At 40.7% G+C, this 24,080-nt stretch overlaps 1 protein-coding gene across 1 annotated transcript in view; it reads right to left on the bottom strand.

Moving 5' to 3' along the window:
- The window catches only part of Hsd17b4 (hydroxysteroid 17-beta dehydrogenase 4), a 46,116-nt gene extending 22,361 nt beyond the window's left edge, over positions 1-23,755 (bottom strand). The window contains exons 1-10 of the mRNA XM_051163102.1: positions 23,528-23,755; positions 22,052-22,143; positions 19,108-19,132; positions 17,311-17,439; positions 15,449-15,549; positions 12,983-13,219; positions 11,107-11,158; positions 4,996-5,067; positions 3,703-3,806; positions 1,881-1,946 (exon numbers count right to left, since the gene is read on the bottom strand). Coding sequence (XP_051019059.1) covers positions 1,881-1,946; positions 3,703-3,806; positions 4,996-5,067; positions 11,107-11,158; positions 12,983-13,219; positions 15,449-15,549; positions 17,311-17,439; positions 19,108-19,132; positions 22,052-22,143; positions 23,528-23,741 — 1,092 coding nt within the window. The 5' untranslated portion in view covers positions 23,742-23,755. The remainder of the gene's footprint in view (positions 1-1,880; positions 1,947-3,702; positions 3,807-4,995; positions 5,068-11,106; positions 11,159-12,982; positions 13,220-15,448; positions 15,550-17,310; positions 17,440-19,107; positions 19,133-22,051; positions 22,144-23,527) is intronic.
- Positions 23,756-24,080: the final 325 nt, after the last annotated feature.

The following is a 24,080-nucleotide window of genomic DNA, read 5'->3' as shown; positions in this document are numbered from 1 at the left end:
AACCACCATCGATTAAGGAAATAGCAAAGAGCACTGTGCCAGCTCCACACTAACACTCCTGGGAGCCATGCCATCAGCCACATGAACCGTGTGCACAGAGGTAAACAGATTGTCAACGTTGTTCCCACTGCTGCTCAGCTGTCTCCCTATCCTGGACACTGGGTCTCCTGTGTCTCACTCCCAACCACCATCTATTCAGCCTTTCCATTCTTGCCCTTATTTTCATTTTCTTTTTAGATTTATTTTTACTGTATCTGTATGGGTGCTTTACTGCATGTATTTCTGTGCACTACATGCATACCTAGTGCCCACATAGACCAGAAGAAGGTGTTGGATCTTCAGGAGTTTAAAATGGTTGTGAGCTACCACAAGTATGCTGGAATTGAACCTGGGTCCTCTGCAGAAGCAGACAGTGCTCTTGAGCCCTGAGCCATCTCTCTCCAGCCACCTTCATTTTCTTTTTCATTGTTCTTTTTCTTCCTCAGTTTCTCAACTTATTACTAGCTCATGTTTCAGTTTTTAATTGCTATCTTTCACCTCCCACATGGTCTTAACAGTAGGGCATCTGTGCATCCCTTTTATGGTACCCATGGGGGATGCATCCCTTGTACTTTCTCGGAGCATCTAGCATTGTGTGTCACTTCTGCCCTTCCCTAGCCTACTCACATTTTTACACTTGGTTATTTCAATCCTTTTATCAATGTTTCTTAGTCACCTCTTAGTTAGATGAAGTGCCTCTTTCATGTGGAATTTTTTTTTTTGAAGAACAGTTGGGTTGATAGAAACTTTCATTTCTTGAAAATGGTGTTCCATTTCTGCCCTGCTCTGGAGGAATTAGATGCCCAGCTAATTATCCCCCTTGGAAAGTTAATTCACCATTGTCTTTCAGGCCCTCAAGGTTATTTTCTTCATCTTTAAAGTCTAAAGATTTTTACCAGGATTCCTCTCAGTGCTCTACTAATCAACAATTAGCATTTCTGGAAGCTTATGTAAGTGACCCAGATAGTTCTACCAAGCATTGGTGGTATTTTCAATTTTCAGTCCCATAAAGGGATAGCCTAAATATGAAAGGGCCCTCAAAAAGAAGACCTGGTTTTGAGGTCATATCTGCTCTCAATTTAGCATAGTAGTGATTTTAATAAAGAATTATGTTTCAATGGAAAGTATAATATACTCAATAATAACAGAAACCCTAACGGTATAATTAGCATTAGACATGTATCTGGTGAACTAGTTTGTTTCTCATTCTCCTCAAATATAATGCCTGACATTAAGAACACTACAGTTCAGTCTGTTTACATCACTGCACAGAAATCTTTACTCTTCATGAACATTTGTTTTCCTTGTACATGCCAAGCCAGCTACCAACTCTCCTATGGACACTTCAACAGCATATCCAAGAAGTGACATTTGTAGGGCTAAAAGGAAACAGTTGCCAGTTTGCTTACTGAAGTTTGTGATTTAATGGCACAATTCTTTCACCTTTTTGTAAAGATCTGCTCATGCGCATTGTCTTCCCTCACTCCCCAATGGTCATATGACTTCATCTTTCATGCGCCATGCTTTTCTTTTTGCCTACACTCTGCTATCATTCCTTCCCAATTGCTTCCCTGCCAAACCGCAAGCCCCACACCTCTGAGGAGGGCGCATCCATGCACCACCTTTCTGCAAAGCCAATCACTATTTGCAAGCCTTTCTGCGTATCATTCCAAAGGTAGACCCTTCTCCAAGAACATATTCTACAAATCAAAGCCTGATCTTTAATTTTTCACCGCTTGGAAAAAGATGTCTGAGTTACTCCATGAAAGACACACAAAGGTATAGGATGTGCAAACTGTAGCCGAGCAGTATCGCTGGCTGGGTGTGTTAGCACTTCTCACCTGATTCAGGGAGGTGGGGTCTCTCAGCACAGCATCAGCAGGTCGTTTTGGTACAGGTAAAGCTGCCTGAAATCAAAACACATTGTGTCAACTTAAACATAATCTGATTCTCTTACAAAATTGACATCTAATAAACAACCATGTGTCAATATAATAAACTATGCAAACTGGATAAAAAGGTTTTAAAAAATATTTTCGGGGGGGGGTTGATTTTTGTTGATTTAGATTTTTTTTCCAAGACAGGGGTTCTCTGTGTAACCCTGGCTGTCCTGGACTCTCTTAATAGACCACCAGGCTGGCCTCACACTCAGAGATCCACCTTCCTTTGCCTCCCCAGGTGCTTGGATTATATGCATGCACTACTGTGCCAGGCAACTCCTAGCTTTTTATAAATTACAATTTGCTAAAATGACTCTTTTCAATGTAAAAAGATGATGACAACTCTCTAAGAGTTAAGCAATTTACACATTTTAATTTGCCATGTTAACTAATACATTTTATCAACTTGTTAAAGTTCAATATTTATTATTAATTATGTGGGGAGGAATACATAGGAATGTAAGTGCACTTGCAGGCCAGAGACATCAGATTGTTATACTGTATTGTATTCAAACAGTTACATCAATTTTTTAAAGTTATTTTTATAGACATAAAATATTAATTGTGCCCTGCCCTGAGGACAAGGGAGTAGGCCCTGATCCAGGGCTCTGAGCGAACCTCACCCCAACATCTACCCCATGTATGAGCTGCTGGAACACATGAAGGGGCTGGACCTGCAGAGTCAAAGATTAAGAATCTCCTTGACACACAGCAACAACGGAATATCTGACAGCAGTCCCAGTGAGGATCCGGTAACGATAGTGTAGGCCTCCAACCACACCCATGACTCGAAGCAATGAACATTTGAAAATAAACATATGTGGTACACTACAGCTTCTGTGACAGATTTTTTGTTTGTCTGTTTTATTTTACTGGGGGGAGGAGAGGGATTTTGGTGCATGATGTATAAATCATAGACATTGAATAAAAGTATAAAAAATATTAATTGTGTCACCATTATATACATTTTTTTTACAATAAAGTCAGCTTTTTTAGAGTATTGATCATTTTTTATTATGAAATGCTAAGCTTGGATATTATCAAATCTATCCCACAAGTCCCAAAAAACAATCGTAAAAGGCCAGGGAAAAAGCTACTTCTACAGTAAGAGGAAGGAGGGGAAGTGGGGAGGAAAGCCACCACAGAAAGACTCATTCAGAAACTCGGAAGGCAGTCTTGTAGAAGAATGAAGAAAGCTAGGTGCAGTGGCTCATCCCTACAACCCAGCACCCTGAAAGCTGAGGCAGGAGGACTGCTACAAGTTTGAAGTCAACTACTCTATAGAACTAGACTTCATCTTTATTAAATAAAAAAATAAAAATTTAAAAAAGATGCTTTTGCTGGGGACTGAAGTTTGGTTTCCAGCACCCACTATGGCCAAGAGAAGTCTGATGCCTCTGTTTCCCCTAAACACCTGCACATACCCACACACATATGCATATAATTAAAAATACTTTTTAAAAAGGAAAATAAACACCAGTCAGTAGACAGGAAAGAGATGACGGAAAGAGTGCAATGGGCATGAACCAGCCAGTTGGACAAATACAGTAGGGTGGGTAAGGGTCAAATAACCTTTACTAAGAATATGAGATTCCCATACATACAAATGATTGATGTCTCAGGTTATGCAAATGTTTCTGCCTTACACATTGAACACATATACTGAATTGCTATAATATGCCCCATAAAGATGTACAAATATTATACCTCAAAAAAGTCTTACTTTGAGTTTTTCTGATGTCCGTTTTCCACCAAAGCCCCCAGAGCCAACAGCAAAGATAGAGAACTGATTATAGCATATAAGTTCCTTCCCAGAATAAGAATAAACTATAAAAAAAGCAAAAGAGAACAAACAAATTATTATAATTCCTTTAATGGTTTCAAAAGTAAAATACGACCAGTGCAAACCAGCATTTACGTGAGTGTGGGAGTTTGCAAAGCTTTACGGCACTGTGTTCCTCTCCAGTTCCTGAAGGCAGGAGGAAGTGGTTCCCCAGCCCTTCTCATGAACAGTGGGGGTTTCATCTCTTCAATCCCCCAACTACTATCTGTATCTCAATTTTTACCTCCTGCAAACATTTCAGACAATTCCTCTAGAAAGTTCAAGCTACCACCCTCAAACTCTGACAGAGGAAGAGCATGGGACCTAAAGAGAGAGTGGCCCTGGGATGAGGAGAAAGGAGCCGCCCAGGGGATGCCATCCTGCCTGTTTGCTTCACCATGCTATCCCTAGAAAGAAGAGTTCCCAGTACAAAACAAGGTCCCTGCTGCTTCAGCCACCTGAGTGCTGAGGTCACTATCATGTGCAGCCATCCCCGGCTTTTAATGCATGACTTACAGAGTGTTTAGCAAGAGCAACCACATGAAAGTCAAGAAGCACTGGCACAGGCTCTAGTATTTACCACAGAAACGGCACATCAGGAGGGTGGGCATTACCCTGGTCCTAGTAACTTCTGTTCCTTTTCTTCTTAAACCTAAGTTTTCATACTGTGTCTTTATGTTTAATTACTAGCACTTTATTAACCCAAAACTTACTATAAAATTCTATAAGTTTTTTTCCTACCACTATAAACTGGAATAAGCTTTTTCCTACCTCAGATAAAAATGTGGCTATGGTGTTTGAACCATATTATGAGTTCAACAGTCTAGAAACCCAACTGCAATCTAAAATAATCAAGTTCCAAATAGCTAGCACAGAAAAGAGTGTTAGTAACACTGCCCAGCTGCACCTACTCCACCACAGTCAGCATAGCATCTCCTGTGCTCTGCGCAAGGCCATGTCTGGGCTTTAGTTCTGTTGTTTCAGCCCATTGATGTGACCCACCTGCCCTAGCCGTAGCCCAAGATCTCCCCTCCTCCTTTATTTTTCTTAACCCATGAATGCTTACTTTACTTTCTTTCAAATTATAAAATAAATACAAACTTCTGGATCAATCTCATGTTAAAGTATGCTATGTGAAGAGTTGAAGAGTCTATGAATCTAACGGCACTATGAGAAGAGTTTAAAATGTGGTACCATCCACAACGATCACTACGCCAGATCCTTTATCGAGGACGTCAGCAACAACTGCTTCACATTTCAGTTCTCCTAAAATCAAAGTGAGACAAAGAATCACATTAAGACACCAAGGAACTTACCATGGTTTCTGCTTGCTTCAGCAAAGTTTAAAAATTAGTTTTAAATATTTTCTCTAATTCACTACTAAAATGAAATTGTTTATGCAGAATACTTAAACAGCTAAATTTGAAACATGAATATTTCTGATATAAAAATCTGAAACATAGGCCAGGCATGGTGGCACACGCCTTTAATCTCAGCACTCACTCTGGAGGCAGAGGCTGGTGGATCACTGTGAGTTCGAGGCCAGCCTGGTCTACAAAATGAGTTCAGGAAAGCCAAGGCTACACAGGGAAACTCTGTCTCAAAAAAACAAACAAAAAAATCTGAAACACCAGTATTTCTGATATATTTTTTAAATAATCATTTCCAATGTCAGTGACTCCTCTTGGAAGGTCTGTCTCCTAAATATTAGGTAAGTACCAAATCCTTTGCCCCATTCCTCCTCAAATCTCTATGGCTTCTAAGTAGTCTTTTCTGAACTTTTTATTCCTCATTCCTCATTTAACTGATTAAACTCAGTGGGTGACAAAACCAAAGCAAACACAAAAATAAACAGCAGTGGTGGGGAGCCCTGTGGAAGGAAGGCAGCTGGGAAGAGTGGGAGAAAGAAACAGGGAGAGTGAGTAGATTTCCAGAAAGTGTTATATACAAATAAGAAAAAAATATTTTTTTAAAGCTGCTTTTTTCCTTTTTCTACACAACTGGGATTACCAAGCTATATGCAGACCACACAAGGTGAGCATCAGTGTTGACTCGCAGAAAGCAAATCCATGCTAATTCTTAAATGTGCAGAGGCAGGTACATTTCTACTTAACTAAAAAGTCTGCAGTTAGCTATGTGGGTACTTAATAGGAACACAGCACACACTTTTGCATCTAAGGTCCAGGACTATGGCTGCAGCGAGGCAAAAGTCCCTCCAGAAATAGATGGAAGCAGAGGACACCACCAAGAAGGTGAGGAACAAGGCCAAAGATCATCCTGAGTGAAGTAACGCACATCCAGAAAGACATTCATGGTATATACTCATTTATAAGTGGAGTTTAGCCATATAGAACAGGATAACCAGGCTATAATCCACAGACCCAAAGAAGCTACATAATAAGAAGGATGCATGGGAGGATGCTTGGATCTCACTCAGCAGTATAAACAGAACAGACAGCAGAAGCAGTTAAAGAGAACAGGGTAAGAGAAGGAACACATAAAGAAAGGAGAGTTGATATCAGACCTGGGGAGAGCAGGTGAGGGAGGACAGAGGGCTTACAGAGAAAGGAGAAACCTTGGGCGGGGGCTTCTCTGTGACAGGCTGGAGACCTGTGACAGAGTAGGCTCCTGGGAGAATACAAGGGTAACTCTAGCTGAGACTCTGAGCAGCGGGGGTCACAAACTCCAAGTGGAAAGAGGGAAACACCAACCCACCCACAAAAACTTCAACCCAAAACTTACCCTGCCTAGTGGATATGCAGGGACAAAAATAAAGCAGAGATTGAGGAAGTATCTAACCAATGCCTGGCCCAAAGTGAGACCCACTCAATGGGATCGAGGCAACCCCTGAAACTGTTAACGATACTCTGCTATACTCGCAGGTGAGAGCCTAGCATAGCTTTCCTCTGAGTGGCTCCACCCAGTAGCTGATGGAAACAGATGCAGAGACACACAGTTAAACATTGAGTGGAGCACAGAGAGCCTGTGGAAGAGTAGGGGGAATGACAAAGACTCAAAAGGGACAGGAACCCCACAAAAAAAAAAAAAAACCAACAGAAACAACTAATGAGGTCCCAGAAGGGATTGTGGAGACTGAAGCACCAACCAAGGACCATGCAGGGGCTGGACCTAGGCTCCCTACACAGATGTAACAGATGGGCAGCTAGGTTGTCATATGGGTCCTCTGGTAAGGGAAAGGGGGGCTGACTCCGACACGGACTCTGTTGCCTGTTTTTCGATCCCTTTCCCCTAGTGGGGCTGGCTTGCCAGGATGCTCTCTGTCCTGATTCAACTTGATATCCTGGGGTGGGGGTGGGAGTTCCCCTTCTCTGAGGGGTAGGGGAAGGGAGATAGGGGAATCAGGGAGGGAGGGTGAGACCCAGAAAAGAGGAGGCAGGGGGCTATGACTGAGGTGTAAAGTGAATAATTAATAATTTTTTTTAAAAAAGGAAAATTCCTTGAATGTGGTGGTACACACCTTTAATCCCAGCACTAGGGAGGCAGAGGCAGGAGGATCACTATAAGTTCGAAGCTAGCCTGGTCTATAAAGTGAGTCTAGGGCAGCCACGGCTACACAGAGAAACCCTGTCTCAAAAAAAAACCAAAATTTAAAAAAAAACCTATATAACACAGAGACACACTGAAGACAAATTCTCACAAGAAATACAACTTGAGGCTAAAAATATAAAAGAAATAAAAAAAATTTATCCATACCTTCCTATTCAAAGCGATGTAAAATTACAATCATTGAGTATACACCTAATCTCTCTTCGTATTATAAAATCCTAGGACAATATTTAGTACACATCTACTTACATTAACAATGACTCCCCAAATGAACCCACTAGATAAGCTACACATGAAACATGCAAGGACCTTCATGAAGCAACACCACACATGCACAAGATCTAGGACTTGGGTGCAGAATTTGTATGTCACTAAAATAGCAGGTAGTATAAAAGCTCAGATTATTCTGAAATTCATCAGGTTAAAGAAACAAAAGCATCATCTGGGCAGTGGTGGCGCACACCTTTAATCCCAGAACTCAGGAAGCAGAGGAAGGTGGATCTCTGTGAGTTTGAAGCCAGCCTGGTCTACAGAGAGAGTTCCAGGACAGCCAAGGCAACACAGAGAAACCCTGTCTCAAACTCCCTCCCAAAAAATAGAAAAACGCATCTAGTGCCTGATATTTGTTCTGCTGTGGGAATGGTAAGTATCCCATAGTGACCATTTATTCTGAAATATACTGAAACAAAGTTATGCTTTTAAAGCAGCTATGAAGCCCTAAGTTTTAGTAATATATCAAGGTTTAAGAAGAAGCTAAGGTGGAGTTCTAGCTACTTGCTGACCTTAACATTATATAACGTTGGCGGAACTGTGGCTCTGTTCCAGGAAACCATGTCTGAGTGTTTTGTGGATGGCTTTCCTTGTGGGACACTCCTGTATGCCTGGCAAGGACTGCTGTGATAGAACCTGATTTTACTGGGACTGGCCATCGGGTGGTCCCCTTCCTCCAGCATAACACTAGTATGCTCTTGGTAGCTTTTTCTCTCACTATGTCTGTAATGAGTGCAGCAATGACTTGACAGAAATCTCTTAATAACTCTGAGGTGGGTTTATTAGAAACACATGACAGGGTGGAGGCGATGATTCCTGAAGCACCTCAAAACCCAGGGAAGTTTCAAGAAAGACAAAATAGAGATCATACAATCTCTTGACGCACACAATTGTTCTCAGAAAAGCACATAATATCCTCTGACTCTGAAAACAGCCCTTGCAAGAATGGATCAGAGAAGTTAGTGAGTGTACATGAACACGAGGACATTAGTTCAGGAACAAAAAACTCGTCTATGTAGGTACCAGAAGCTCAGGCAGACAGAAAACAGGAGGGGCTGGTCAAGAGTCAACCAGCTCTTGTACCAACAGATTAAACGTCCTTATCTTGGCTATGGTCATGCAGGATTGAAAGATAGATACTAGCAGAGGAGATTTAGATAAATACGTGTAAAATTCATGACATAGGCTGTTTAGGATAGGAGTTTAAGATACAATGTGCTAACCACAATGACCACAGAGATGTGCTGAACTATTAGGTCATAAGGTTAAATATCTGCCTGAGGAAAATAAAGTGTATGGGAAGGAAACTTGTAAAAACAAACAAAACAAAACAAAAAAACACAATTTTTTGGAGAATCATTGTCTAGTTTCTTGAAGCATATTTAACAAAATAAAATTGGAAGGACATGCTTTGTGACTTTGAAATGAAATACATACAAAGGTGCTCGAGCTATTCAGGGGCCATCTCCTTAACAGCAGGTGGTGGTCATCTCCTTCATTACTCTCATATCACATCTCCGTCCTGGGGACCTTTGACCCCATCAGAGATGAGCTCCTACATAATGTAGGGCCAGGGAACCGGAGAATGCAGGGTGGAGCCCACTCAGAGCAAGAGTGGGGTCCAGGTGTATCCAAATTCCAGAAATCTCTTCCTGAGATCAGCAAGAGTAGGACCACTCCCTCTCTGGAGCAGGCCTGCATGTCAGGGAGCACAGAGCCCTGTGTTCCCTACCCTTACCTTCCTGAGGAGGTCATGCAGCCTGGCAGCCAGGTTAAGCTTCCTGTCCCCTTATAAGGTAAAGTCCAGTAGCACCTGGAATTCCTCCTTATGCAAATTAGGCATCCTCAGCACCCTGGCCCCAGCCAATGATGTATATTCACCCCAATAGCCCTTACTGCCCCTCAAAGGTTTAAATAGCCATTGTTCCCTCCAATTAAAGGACCTGTCTCATGAAAGCCTGTCTCTCAAGAAGTCTGTTTCTCCTGCTAACCAGATATCTTTCACCTCCCTGCTGTGAAGGGCAGGGACACAGAACCCAAAAGACAATATCATGTGAAATGATGCTAAATCCTCCTTTGTTTTTAACCATCTTAATTATATACCCATCAACAAACATTCTGACATCAAAATAAATACATAAAACGGCTGTGATAGAATAGAAACATGAGGCTTTGTGCATGTTCTTTCTCATCTGCAGATCTTAGCTCTGAATCCTTAATGTGAGGATACAACATATAATCACCACCACAGAGGCTAGGAGGTATAAAGGAGTAACTGAGGGGGAGGAGTGGAATGATACAGGTGATATGAAGTGGGAAACAGAATAATGAGGAAGAGGTTTCAACTGGGAAGGAGAGAGAGAGAGGAGGGAGAGAGGCCAACATAAAAAGGAAGAGAATTATCCTGTCCCAGGGATGAGACCCCTTAGCAGCTGTCCAATAAGAGTGGTCAGCCCTGAAACCATATACACACAAACCATAAAAACTAACTCAGCAGATTATATTTATATTGCATATACACATACGTAACAATAACCAAAGAAAAATGCTATCAACTTGGCAGTGGGGAAGCATGGGAGAAGTTCAAGGAAGGGTAGCTGTGAAGGACTGGAGAGATGAGAGGAATGGGTGGGAAGTGATGTGTTTAAATTAAATACATATTTTAAGAGAAAAATGTGGGGCTGGAGATATAGTTCAGTAAGCACAGAGCTGCCTACCATGCAAAGCCCCTTGGCTCCATCCTGAGTACCACAGAAACCTGGTGTAGGGTCTCAAGCCTCAATCCCAGTAATCAGAGAGGAGGAGGATGGTCAGAAGGTCAAGATCATCCTATGCTAGAAAAAAAGTTGGAGACCACCCTGGGCCATAAGAGACCTCATGTCAAAAAGTATAAATAGACAGATGGATAGATAAATAGATAGATCAGCAAGCTTTGGTGAACAACCAAAGTATTACTTAGAAAAGAAAAAAATATTAGGTAGGTTTGTTTTCTTCTCTCCAGAAGGAATAAGAAAAAATGATAAGTGCTGCATCTTTCTGCATTGTTTGTTTTAATGCCAATCAATATCAGGATAAAAAACCACAGGAACTATAACTGACACACAATCATAATAGCACATTATGTCAACACAGATGAACTGATGGCATTAAATTAACAGTTTTACTGTGAGTGGAAGACAATTAAGGGTCAGTCCTGGCTATACTGACACACATATGAAACATATACTGACACATATGGCCCATATGTCAACAGAGATGAACTAGTGGTATTAAATCTACAGTTTTACTGTGACTAGAAGACAATTAAGGGTCAGTAGAGGTACTGACTAGCATCATCTCCTTTAAGGTTATACGTGGAAGCTTCTGATATGTTGGGTTGGTCCATGCTGGTTTCACACAATGAGATGGCTTGGGAGGTTAATAAGAAAATTAAAGCACAGTACTAGCCAATTGTTCATATAAACTCACCTGATCGAGGAAGTGGCTTATACAACTCCAAGTACTGCTCCCCATGAAGAACCTATGTTACAACAAATGCAATTTTATTAGCTAACTTTCTTGAACCCATTTATATCTGTGAAGACTGCTAAACACAGGTGACATTTTACTATCCACACACCTCATCAGTACTCTTCTTGTGCCATCTATCTCAGTGTACTTTTTGCTTCCTAATCACATAATGTAGAAATAATTAGTACACCAGCATAAAGACAAAGAGAAGACCTGGGATCCTTATTGACTATATAACATTTACCAATGGAGTTATTCAATGATGTTCTGTTCTAGGCTTATAATAATGCAGTAAGTATCTGCTCAGTAAAAATTAACCAACGGGCCAGGGCCGGTAACTTCAATTAACACAAATGGAATAAAGATGACTCCGCTAACACAAAGATAAACATTGCAAACATATCTAAAGGCAGAAACATTAATGTCAGCATTCCCTTTATGCATATCTCAAAGCACAGAAACCAAGCACACTGTAAGGAAAAAGCAAAGTAAGCTCAGTGTAGCGCAGCAGCACACACAGGCCAACCTGAGCACCATCCCTCTGCCTACTACAGCAGGACAGCTTTCCAGTCTTCCCCCAAACCCAGAGGAGAACAAGAGGGGAGGGCGCAGGGGTGATAGGAAACAAACTAAGGAGTGCCTTCCTCGCTGTACCATGCTGCCATGACCCCCAAGCTGGGAAAACTGAGAAACGGATTTGCAGATGCCTGTCACTCCTGGTCACAGAATGTAAACATCTTATCTTATTCAGCATGTAACACAGGAGAGAGATTAAGAAAGTATAGTGCCCAGTACAGGTTCCCACGCCTTCTTCCTTCCAGTGTTATCAAATAGTCTAAGAAAATGAGTTCCCATCTACTGAGATAGAAAAGCCATTAGCAAGGGGTGATCAGTTAGTTCAGCTAGACAGAAATCTGCACATAGCTGGGAGTCCACTGTCTACTCATGGCTGTTATAAGAAGGGAGCCTTGTGGCAATAAGGATTTCAGCTTATAGTCTTTTTGCCCCATAAGATTTCTTTCTTTAAAAAAAGACTGATCCTTGAGAGTTTCATATCATGTGCTATGACCATGTGCATTCCTCTGCCCTTCCAGATTCGCCTCCCATCCCGTCATCACCCAACTGTATGTCTTTTTACTTTAGGCCCAACAAGACCAGTTTGTGCTGTCCACATTCTTGAATGTGTGGTCTTCAGTTGAAACCTGGTTAATTTAGAGAAAACAGTCTCTTCTCCCAGCAGCTCACAATTGTCAATAGTTCCATGGCTAGGGGTAGGAAGGAATATGTGCCTCGCTTCCCTTCAGCTGGTGCTCTTGATGTACAGGGGCAATCTGTGGCCCTTTAAGCTAAGGAATGACATGAGCCAGATGTGTCCACCCTCTGACTCTGTCCTCCTGTGTGGAAAAAGGCGTGAGAGCCAAATGCAAAACGCAAGCTTAGAGACGTTACTTGCAATTACAGTAACAAGTAAATAGCAGAGAGAGAATTAACAGCATCATGCCAGGATTACAGGACTACATATAAGTATTTTCTTCTTGGAATTTTACACTAACTCTCCCCTCTTTTATTCAGGAAAAGAAAAATCAAAAGATATACTTAATCATAATTCCTAAGCCAACACCATAGATTTTACTTTAATAGAGATAATTTATATATTTATATAATATATGTGTATGTTCATATTATATATAAATTGCTTATATATATATATATATATATATATATATATATATATAGTTGTACCTAGTAATACAGTATGTGGCATTTATCAACAACATTTAAAGAAACAAACAAACAAACAAAAAGCCAATTTAAAGTTTCCTTGTAAGCATACCTTTGCAAAGTTGATTGACAGCCCAGGAATCTCTGCTAGTCCTCCACCCATAATGGACTTCTGTGCGACAATAACTCCAAAGGTAGGCAAACAGGAGAAGTCAGCACTCCCTTCATAAACAAACTTCAAATCCTTTGGATTTTTGACTGAAGCTCCTACCCCAAGGGCATACATAATACTCTCCAGTTCCGTATAAGAAGAAGAAAACGAAGGAAACTTATGGCCAATAGCACCAGCCTAAGAGAAACACAGGAAAACTATTACTCTCTGTGGGAGCATCTGCTGGCCCTACTCCAAGTCCTAACCATAAACTAACAATATTCTCAAGCTTAAAAATCAGATTCTTAGCTGACAACTACAGCTTCTTGGCTCACAGAATACCAAGGGGATGTAATAAATTATTTCTTTCTTGTCTACTACACTTCCCCCCTTTATTGAAAATAGTTTTTTCCCTCTTACACTATATCGTGATTACAGTTTCCCTTCCCTTTACTCTTCCCAGTTCTTCCCCACCTCCCCTCCCATCTGGACCCACTCCATTTTGTCTCCCATTAGAAAATAATGGGAGGCACAGGGTAGCAGTGGCACAGGCTTTTAATTCCAGAATTCAGGAGGCAGAGGGAGGTGGATCGCTGAGTTCGAGGCCAGCCTAGTCTACAGAGTAAGTTCCAGAACAGCCAGGTCTACACAGAGAAACCCTGTCCTGGAAAACCAAGAAGAAAGAAAGAAAGAAAGAAAGAAAGAAAGAAAGAAAGGAAGAAAGGAAGGAAGGAGAAAAGAAAGGAGGAAGGAAGAAAGAGCAAGGAACAGGCTTCTAAGGGATATTAAAAGAAAATGATAAAAATAAAGTAAAAACTAACACATTTGAACAGGAAGAAAAAAAAAAAGGAAAAGGCCCAAGAAACAGATGTAGAGACTGGTACCCATTCATTAAAAACACTAAACTGGAAGCCATAATATATATGTAAAGGACCTGTAGACCTGTAGGCTAAAAAGATATGTGTGTGTGCATGTGTGTATGTGTATATGTATATATTATAAAGATATATAAAGATACAGATATCCTGACCTGACATTGCATCCATCAAACAGTACGCTGAGCAATGCCACAGAGCTAGAACCCTCCTGTTACTGTTCCTCCTATGACGGCAGGCACGTGACTGACAACCATGCCAGCATTCTCTAATGCAGTTTATCAATGCTTCCCCTAAAAGATCTGGCCTAGAGCATAAAATGAAGAAAGGAAAAGAATCATTAAAATAAGCATCCTTTCACAAGAACTTAGAAAACTGTCCCTGAAGGAGGGGTTACCAACGGCAAGGGAAATCAAAGACACTTGTCAAACTGAAGAAAAACAACAAAAAAGAAAGTTATCTTTTAATGTTAAGCTCATGTTTGTTCAATCAATCTACATTTAGTTTACAATAAATCATTTATTTATTTTTAATTAAGGGTTTAAAAATAATTTTGTTAAAATGTTTCAGAGTTGTTTAAATTTCAAAATGTTATTGATTCAGGCATTTTCAGCACAGAGGCTATGCTCTCTGGTTGGCAGGAGAAAGGGGAACACAACTAAGAACCTGTAGCACAGACTCCCCACAAGCCATTGGTGCTGTCACCCCAAAAATTGTCAAAAAATTCAAATCAATTTCAAGAGCTTTTAAAGTTAGTCATGACGAGGCAGGGAAGGTAGATGGGCAGAATGAGGATGGCACATGAGGAGACTGACGACACGAGCAGGACACACAGTCACTGGACACCACGTCATCACAGGTCCTTTTCATCAGCAGTAGAGATACCAGCTTTGTTCCTCTCCCATTAAGTGTCTCCCTTGGTTACTATTCAAATAGCAAGGAGGCTGTGGGCTAGCCAACACAGGCGCTGGCCAGCTAACGTGATTCGCCACCACCCCAAAGAAAGGCTATCAAAATGACATGCAAAACCATACCCCTGAAAACAGAGAAAAGCCTTCAGCTTCTACACTATCACAAATGCCAGGGGCAGAAGCTGAGCTGGTACCTTTCACTCTCCTAGCCCACTCACACACTAAGAAGAGCTTTAGAAAACAATACCCAAAGCCCTTCCCTCCTTTCCTTGCAATACAGTCCTCCATCAAAGCAAAAAAAGCATGGCACCGCCCAAAAAAATATGAGAGGAAAAGATCAAAGAAAAGTTGAAAAGAAGAAAAGAGTTATCTGGACAGCTTCAGAGTTGACTTCAAGTCACATGCTCATGGTCACCATGAATTCTTTATATGTGAAACTCAGCCTTATTGCAAAAACAATCATAAACAGTTTATGAACACATACCACGTATTTTCTCCATGATGAACAACAGAGTAACTACTTCCAAAAGGCTAAAGGGATGGAGAGAGGGAGGAAGGGATGGAGAGAGGGAGGGAGAGGGAGAGGGAGGGAGGGAGGCAGGGACTGTAGAAAGGTGAGCTTCAGTATTTCCTCTACTTACAAATCCTGATGTGGCCGTAGATGCTGTGTGACTGGTGTGATTTTGTGAGATTGCTCCTGAATCTACTTTATGTAAAACTTCAATTATACCACTCGTTGACTCTACAGTTAAAAAGATAAGAAAGAATAGGGATTTGTTGTAAAACCTGAGTTAGGGAAACTGAAATAAGTGAGAGAAGAACTGCAGCACACTTCCGCTGACCTCCCACCCCAGGGGGTGGTCTCACACCCATGCTTACTGAACTACATGAATTAATACAAAACAAAAAAAGGATATGAATTTGAGAATAAGGTAAAGGTAAGAGGATAGAAAGCAGATATGGGAGCAGTTAGAGGAAACAGTAGAGTGAATATGATTAAAATACATTGTATCTCATTTAGAGTCCAATAGCAAAATAAAAGGATACAGAGGGTCCTAGAAATCTACAAGTAGAACAATATGATAGGCAGATTTGGGCCCAGGGGTCCCGCTCAAACTAAGGCACCAGCCAAGGACAATACAGGAGGTAAACTTTAAACCCCTTCCCAGATCTAGCCAATGGTCAGAATATTCTCCACAGTTGAGTGGAGAGTGTGATATGACTTTCTCACGTACTCTGGTGCCTCACATTTGACCATGTCCCCTGGAGGGGGAGACCTGGTGGCACTCAGAGGAAGGACAGCAGGTAGCCAAGAAGAGACTTGATACCCTATGAGAATATACAGGGGGAGGTAATCCCCCCCAGGAACAGTCATAGGGGAGGGGAATAATGGGAAAATGGGGGGGGGGAGGAATGGGAGGATACAAGGGATGGGATAAACATTGAGATGTAACAAGAATAAATTAAAAAAAAAAGAGAGAGAGAATAAGAAAATAAAATAAAATAAAATAAAATACATTGTATACATATACAACATTTTCAAAGAATTATTTTAAAATATTACATTTTTAAAGGATTCCAAATAAGCTGGATTGTACTGGGTGGTACAGTGCTTTCCCAGTATGCCCAAGGACCTGAATTCCATCCTCAGCAACACAAAAAGATAAACACATGTAAAACAGTCTCTTTATCAAAGGAGCTTGACATGCAGTTAGGCCATACATCCTTTAACAAGACAGTACGGAGATGTTCACATGGTAGGAGTTCAGCTAACAGAAGAACACAGCCCAGAATATCTGGGAATATCTTGCTCAACATTTGGGGTCTGAATTTTCCTAAAGGAAAAGAAGACCTAAAATTATATAGAGGTGGCAAAAGGACGAGGAGGTGGAATAGAAGAGAGCAGCAAAAACAATGTGCTGGATCAGTCCACATCTATAACTAAGCAACAGAGCTAAGCCTAAGCACAAAACAGAAGGGACTTAGGGCACCAGAGAAAACTGCATCAGAATACGCGCATGTGGGTGGGGGCTGGAGAGATGGCTCAGAGGGTAAGAGTGTGTGCTGCTCTTACAGAAGCCTGAGTTCAGTCCCCAGCACCCACACCAGGAAGGTAACAACCTGTAAATCCAGCTCCACGACATCTGACATCCTCTTCTGAACTCCACAGGCACCTGCACTCACATGTACAGACCCACACAAAACACACATAAATAAACACACACAATTAAAAATAAATGTAAAATGAAAAGAGCATATGGCTAGCAAAACACAGCACACCATCGGGAAGAAAGTGCATGCAGCACAAATGAGGACACAGTGCACTCCCCAGTCATCCCCCAGCAGACACACCAACCAAACACACACGACTTCAGTGTCAAGAGTCCCGGCACCTGGAGGAGCAGAAATCCCTGGGTCTGAACCAGTACAGATGAAACTGCACATAGAGAAGGCAGCTTGTCAGCTCTGCTCCCTAGCCAGGAGCCATGGCTTGGGCCTCTACCTTGAATGGTCTGCGGCTTGCTGGCGTTGCTGAAGTCACAGATCTTCTCCCAGTTGGCCCTCACTGCCTCGGGAGTCATCGGCTGATTCCGCTGTCTGACGATGGCACCAAGGGTCCTCTCCCAGCGCACTAGTTATGGAACGAGAACATGAGACTGAGCACACAGCTTAAAGTCAGGGCAGAAGATGCTTAAGAGCCCATCTTCAAGATAAAGGAAAATCACAGAGAAAAGAATACGTTTTTCTTTTAAAAGCTTATTAGCAGAAAGGCAGGTTTTTAGAGAAAGATCTGCAGCTGAAGGACAAGGGAAGTGAGCAGGAGCAGAGCAAAAGAGCATAAATGGATGAAAATGCTGTACCCGTTAAGTAACACAAAATTAAATTACATTAAAAATAACCTTAGTTAAAGATATAGCTGCAGCTGAAGGGAAAACTCTAACTCTGTTGAGAACTCCCAACAGTAGAGTCTCTTGCTGCACCTGAAGACTCGGCTACATATGGTCATGTCAAGGGCTCCACTTACAGCCACAGACTACCGTGCAAACGGTACTTTACTCTCCTTGTTTATAGAGGAAGACACAGGACAATGCACTGCTGCTGCGAATTGAAAACCAGAAGTGACAGCAAGCAGAGGTTCCAGTTACAAAACCTAGACTACATGGCCACCAGCAACCCTCCTTCAGCCTTCGGTGGCTCACCCTCCCCTCCCACAGCCCCACCAGAACCATGCAGGTCACAAGAAGAACTGCTGCTTTTAAGGTCTTTTGAGAAAATCAACATTGTTTTCTTTTTTTAAACATTCCATGGTTATTCTACTAATAACATTCTACCAATAACATTTAAACATGATAACTGGGCATTGCTGAACATTCAATTTAAGACATCTTAAAGGAATGAAAAAGGTACCAGTTTCTAGATTTTTTTCCCCCTATAAGTATATGTAGCTGTTACCGCAACAGATACCTTGCTATTTTAAATGTGTGCCATTCAGATATGTAAATGCTTGAGAAATATGTCACTTTATGTTTAACTAGACTGAAGTCATTAATGCATGTGTGTGTGTGTGTGTGTGTGTGTGTGTGTGTGTGTGTGTGTGTGTGTTTACTCTACAATATGTGTAACAATACCCTCCAGTGATATCAGTCTTCCAAGTAACTCAGTTGATCCTATGAATGATTGTGGTACCGGCAGACAACTAGAAGCAAGCTGAGCTCCTGACTTTTTCACACTTTTAATGCTATGAAGCAACTACCACACCTGGAACTCAGAAGGTTTCAGAGGGCACACAGCAAAGGAATTCACTGTTGGAGGGAAGCAATCCCCACAGATCAGCTGCAGGTTCTGCCCCAGAAAGCTGGGCCCTGCATTCTCTGTCTCCCCAGGTCATACATTCTAAAGGGAAGAAAACTATAGCCTGTCCACCACGAGCAGGATCCTCCCATCTTTCAGACAGCTCTCTCTCTCTCACTGTCCAGATGAAACACAAGAAGCATGTGAGATACTAGAACCATTGGAGGAAAAACGTCAACAGAAAAAAAAAATCTAGTGTCTGAAGAGAATAAGACAGAGAGAACACGATAAACCAAGCAGCTATAGAACAGCACAGGCCCTTAAAAGTACAGAGGCCTGCAGAGTAATTCCCATGCTTTAGTGCCTTTATCAGGAACAGTGCTCAAGGCGGGGTATGTACACACTAGTGATCAGACATCTGACAAGCTCCTCCCCCATCTCTAATGGCTAGACAGGGTATAACGTCAAAAAAAAATCTATCACAACCCAAAACCCAACAGAGACTTACATTTTCCAATCCATCCTGCTCCAACCTAACAAAAAGAAGGAAAAACATATCATCTAAAGTAAATCATTATGAGAACGAAAGTCTTAATTATGAGGGGTACTAGGACGCTAGATGACAAGGAACAAAGCATTATAGATCCGTGCAAACCCTGACTTCAAGCCTTTGTAATGCTGATGGCATCAAAGCAGAAGTCTGCGGCTGACATAGCAGAGGACCACATTCTAATCTTTACAGGAAAAGATGTGTTTTATTTCTGCAGGAGTTTAGTGATCGTTCTGGCAAACCTTAGAGAGGATGAGAGTCGGATTAAAGAAACTCATACTTTCCCACACTACTACTGGCCAGAACCTACTGGAATTTCACATGCGTAACAGAAGAAATACATCAAAGGAGACACCTTAATAACTCTATGACCAACATTAAGACTTTTTACCAACTTTTGCTTTTACTATACTCACACCTTTTTAATATATCGAATTAAGGGTGGGTTGATAAGCTGTGGCTTTGACCACAGACAAGGGCAATAGGGAATTGGGGAAAGAAAAATTGTCAAGAAGGCAACTTAAAACTTCCAAACATTGGCCTTTCAATGAACAATCCTTAAACTACTTGTCACTGGTTTCTTAAAAACAAACCAGCACAGGGCACCTTTCTGACTGACCCAAAGCTTTAAGGTAAGCTACAAACATGGCGGATACTCCTCCTAAAACATACATTCTAAATTTGGGACCACATGGAACCACCTTAACTGACCACAACAGAACACAACATGGTTATGTCTTCCTTTGCTAGCTGAAGAGAAAGGGCATTTTTCCTGCCCAATGCTCATGGTGGGCACAACAGTTTCCCTGCCCACCTCAGCAAACACAGTGAGTAGGCCTTCTCACAGCAGCTGGTTCTTCACTCATTCCCACATGCCTGACTTGCTTTTCTTGCAGAGTGCACTTCATTTCTTGACTTCTGTATCACTAAAATCTTTCCAAACCTTTCCTCTGGTTTCCATTTAGTTCTTTCAGAAGGTGTTCAAGGGTCAGCATCTCTAACTTGGACCACCTCACCTGACTAAGATGTTCCTCCAGCTATCTGGTAACAGTATCACCTTTAACTCGGGGGCCAAAGCCACGGCACCAGCTGGAATAATCTGCATCTAGCACTAGCAACTCCAGGAACCCATCAGAACTTTGCAAAACATACTTTCAAGTTTAAACTCAGGTTAGTACATATATTTCCTACTATATTTTATCAATTCTGTACGCCAAATGTTCGTCCTTTAAAAAAAAAAGTCACCGGGTGGTGGTGGCACACTCCTTTAAACCCAGCACTTGGGAAGCAGAGGCAAGAAGATCTCTGTGAGTTCTAGGCCAGCCTGGTCTACAAAGTGAGTGTCCAGGACAGCCAAGGGTACACAGAGAAACCCTGTCTTGAAAAAAAAAAAACCGCAACATAATAAAAGAAAATAACAATGTAAGAAGATATATATATATATTGTTATTTTCCATATATATATGCACGCACAACCTCAGTTTTATGACAATAGAGATAAGGATGTATAAAACTGTCCATCTAAAAAAACAATCTATGTAAAATGCACACCTAATAAACTGGAAAGATATAAAAACATCAACAGTTCTCTGGATAGTAATGTGTGGTTTTTATTTTCTGCTGTTCACATTCCTGTGTATTTAAGATTTCCACAAAGATGACATATATGTTGTACAGTTAATAATAATATAATTATAAATAAATAAGCAATATTTTGATTTCTAACTAGATAAAAAGAGGTCAGACCAAATTCCAAACTCTAAGTGGCTCAGTATCATTCATTTTTTTATTCTGTAAAATAAGAGTACAAAGTTCCTTCTACATCTAATTTCTACAATTCACATTCAGTTGGCATGATTAGAAAGGTGGAAGCACAAAGCTGTGTTCAAATATATAGAGATATTGTTTCTTAATGCAGTCATCAGCTTTTAATTCAAATGAAACTTGCTAATAATATATTATTTCAAACTAAGAAATATTTTGAATGTTACAGTCTATATATGATAGGTTCACTATTCCCAGAATATCAAAAATGGGGTAAAGAGAGGTCTAGTATATAACACTTTAGTTTAAAATAAGGAAATCAAACACAAATAGATATACAAAAATATGTAAATTATCTGAGATGGTGACAGAGTTGGCTTTGCACAGGCCTAAAATTTAATTCCTAGTAGTACAAATGATTCTAACAAATAGTGGAATCACGTGTAGCTTCTGTCTTACAACAGATATTGAAAGCCTCATAATGAGGGGGGGGAAGCATAAAAGCTAACTGCTGAATTTAAAATAGAATTTATTAACCTGTCATACTCAAAGCATAAATTCTACTATATTTATAGTTAAAGTTGCAGGAAGGAAATACTAGGCTCCCGTGCCAAGGGTTTTAAATGATTTATAGTTGTCACAAAGACCCCAAGAAAACTAAAGCTCTGCAGGGTTAATTTACACAATAGCCCTGAGAGAAGCCAGTGTGTCAAATCCTGGCCTACTTGACACTAAACATCTGCTTTATCATCCAGCTTCTAAAACCAATAGGCTTTCTATAATTTACTAAACATATCAAATCAGCCAGATTGCAATTAGGGAAAAATACTAAGAATGGACAGCTTTGAAAAAGAATTTTAATATTAATCTGACTTTCTAATTATAATAATAATGGATCCACATTTATTTGTTTAAAACAAGGTCTTCCTATGGAGCCCAGCACATCCTACACCTCAACGTCCAGAGTGCTGGGATAACAGTATACACCTCCCTCCCTGGTTTAACACTTGTTCCGTAATAGCATATGCATAACATTTTACAAATCCAAATATAAGCACTTGGAAAATATTAATGTATAAACTTCTTAAAATTTAATTATATAAACAATGCTTTAGGAGAAAAATAAAGTTCTAAATACCTCAAATAAGCCACCATTTTCCTCACAGCTCTCATGGCAAAGCCAAAGTACCAGAGGCGCCACATAATCTGGCTTCAGAGCTTCAACAAGATCTTGAAACAAACAGAAGACCATTTACAAGCAAGAACACATACAAGTTTCATAAATTATTTTACTTTCTGACAATATTTTACATAATCAGAGACTTTTAAGACAAATGGGAACAAAATTAAATAGTGATAATGAATCTAAGCATACAAGGTTTTACAACTCTTTCATGCTAACACTGAGAAACCCTAACACACTCTCAAGCTTCTCCAATCACAGGTAGCACAGGTGCCTTTTAGTGATTGGGCAGCTGCCTGGGCAAGGACTGTGAGCAAAATAAGATATAATTGACAATCTTAGGTGCCACTCGTTCTCTGGGAAGAAAGGAGTTGATTCCGTCCTCCAGGGAAGTGAGGGAAGGAACTTGAGGCAGCCACTGACACAGAGGCCACGGAGGAGTGCTCCTTACTGGCTTGTTCCTCATGGCTTGCTCAACTGCTTTCTTATACCATCCAGGACAGCCTGTCCAGGAGTGGCACAGCCCACTACAGGGTGTGTCCATCAATATCAATCATTGATCAAGAAATGCCCTACAATCCAATCTGGTGGGGGCATTTTCTCAATTGAGTTTTGCTCTTCCCAAATTATTCTACCCTGTGTCAAGTTAACATAAAAACTACCTAGCATAATAGTTTTATTACAACTAAAAAAAAAGGAAGCAATCAAGATGTCCTCATAAGTAAATTAATAAACAAACTGTGGTACTCCCAGACCATGGAATGTACCCAAACAATACATGATTTCAAGCTCCCCCGCCAAAAGGCATCCAAAGGAAAGAGGGAGATACAAGTGAAGCACAGTGAGTTCAGTATGATTCTGTAAAAGTGCACACACAGAAGTTTTACAGTTGTATTGCACAGCACAAAGTGAGTCCTAATGCAACTATAAACCTTGGCCAACAACAATAAATCAGTCCGGTTCCTCAGTTATAACATGCACACAGGTGTTATCAGAAACCAGGAAAGGACAACATAAGAGAACTCGGTATACTCTGCCCAATTTTCCTATAGAGCAAACTCCTCTCAAAGTGTGTTATAGCCCATGTTCATGCTATGCATTTCATGTTATGTATTATGTGATCTATATCAATAATCTACTATTATAAGTTACTGTGTTATATTTATTATAAAATAGTAAGAATGTTATTTTTCTGTCTACAGAGATATGTGTGTATATCTAACTATGCAGAGAAAAGGGGTGAAAGTTTACTTCCATGAGGAGAAATTGATGGTCACTTTTCATCCTTTCCACTGCACTCTTTAAGTTTTTCAACAACAGCCTTAAATTACACAAAATGCTTTTGAAATTGGAAAAAATTTTTTCTTTAAAGTGAAGTGAAGCTCATTCCACACCCACTGTGACAGACCTGCAGAATCTAAGTGTGCTTACCTTCCGGCATCACAGTCTGAGTCATCCGTGACCCAGCATTGGGGGCAATGGTGTTACAATGAATGTTGCTCTTCCTGCCTTCAATTGCCAGAGTATTGCAGAGACCCAGAATGCCCAGCTTGGCGGCACCATAATTTGCCTGGCCAAAGTTGCCATATATTCCAGAAGCTGAGGAAGTCATGAGGATCCTAATGGAAAACAGCATTGACATCATCTCTCCATGTGTTGTTGACATTGCAACCCTAGCTCTATTTGGATGCTGTGGTGCCTGTCAAAAGCAACTCTGTACACTGTCCTTCCCTTCTCACAGCTGTCATTTATATAATTAGAATAATGTTGATATAAAATTCAGCTGTTGGATTTAAGTACATAGAATCTCTGGTCAGAGCCAAATGGATTTAAATATAACAATGTTTATATGTTATCTATCAAAATAACAATATTTATAAACACAAACTAGCAACATGTAAATTAAAATTTTAGCAAGAAGTATTTAATCAAGCAGTTGTAATTCTTCAATGGTCATCACTTTGCTGCTCTATTTCTTATATAA

This window comes from Acomys russatus, chromosome 20 (assembly GCF_903995435.1).
Source record: "Acomys russatus chromosome 20, mAcoRus1.1, whole genome shotgun sequence".
NCBI lineage: Eukaryota > Metazoa > Chordata > Mammalia > Rodentia > Muridae > Acomys > Acomys russatus.
The sequence above is the reverse complement of the archived record's forward strand: the minus strand, read 5'-3'. Positions and strand labels throughout refer to the sequence as shown.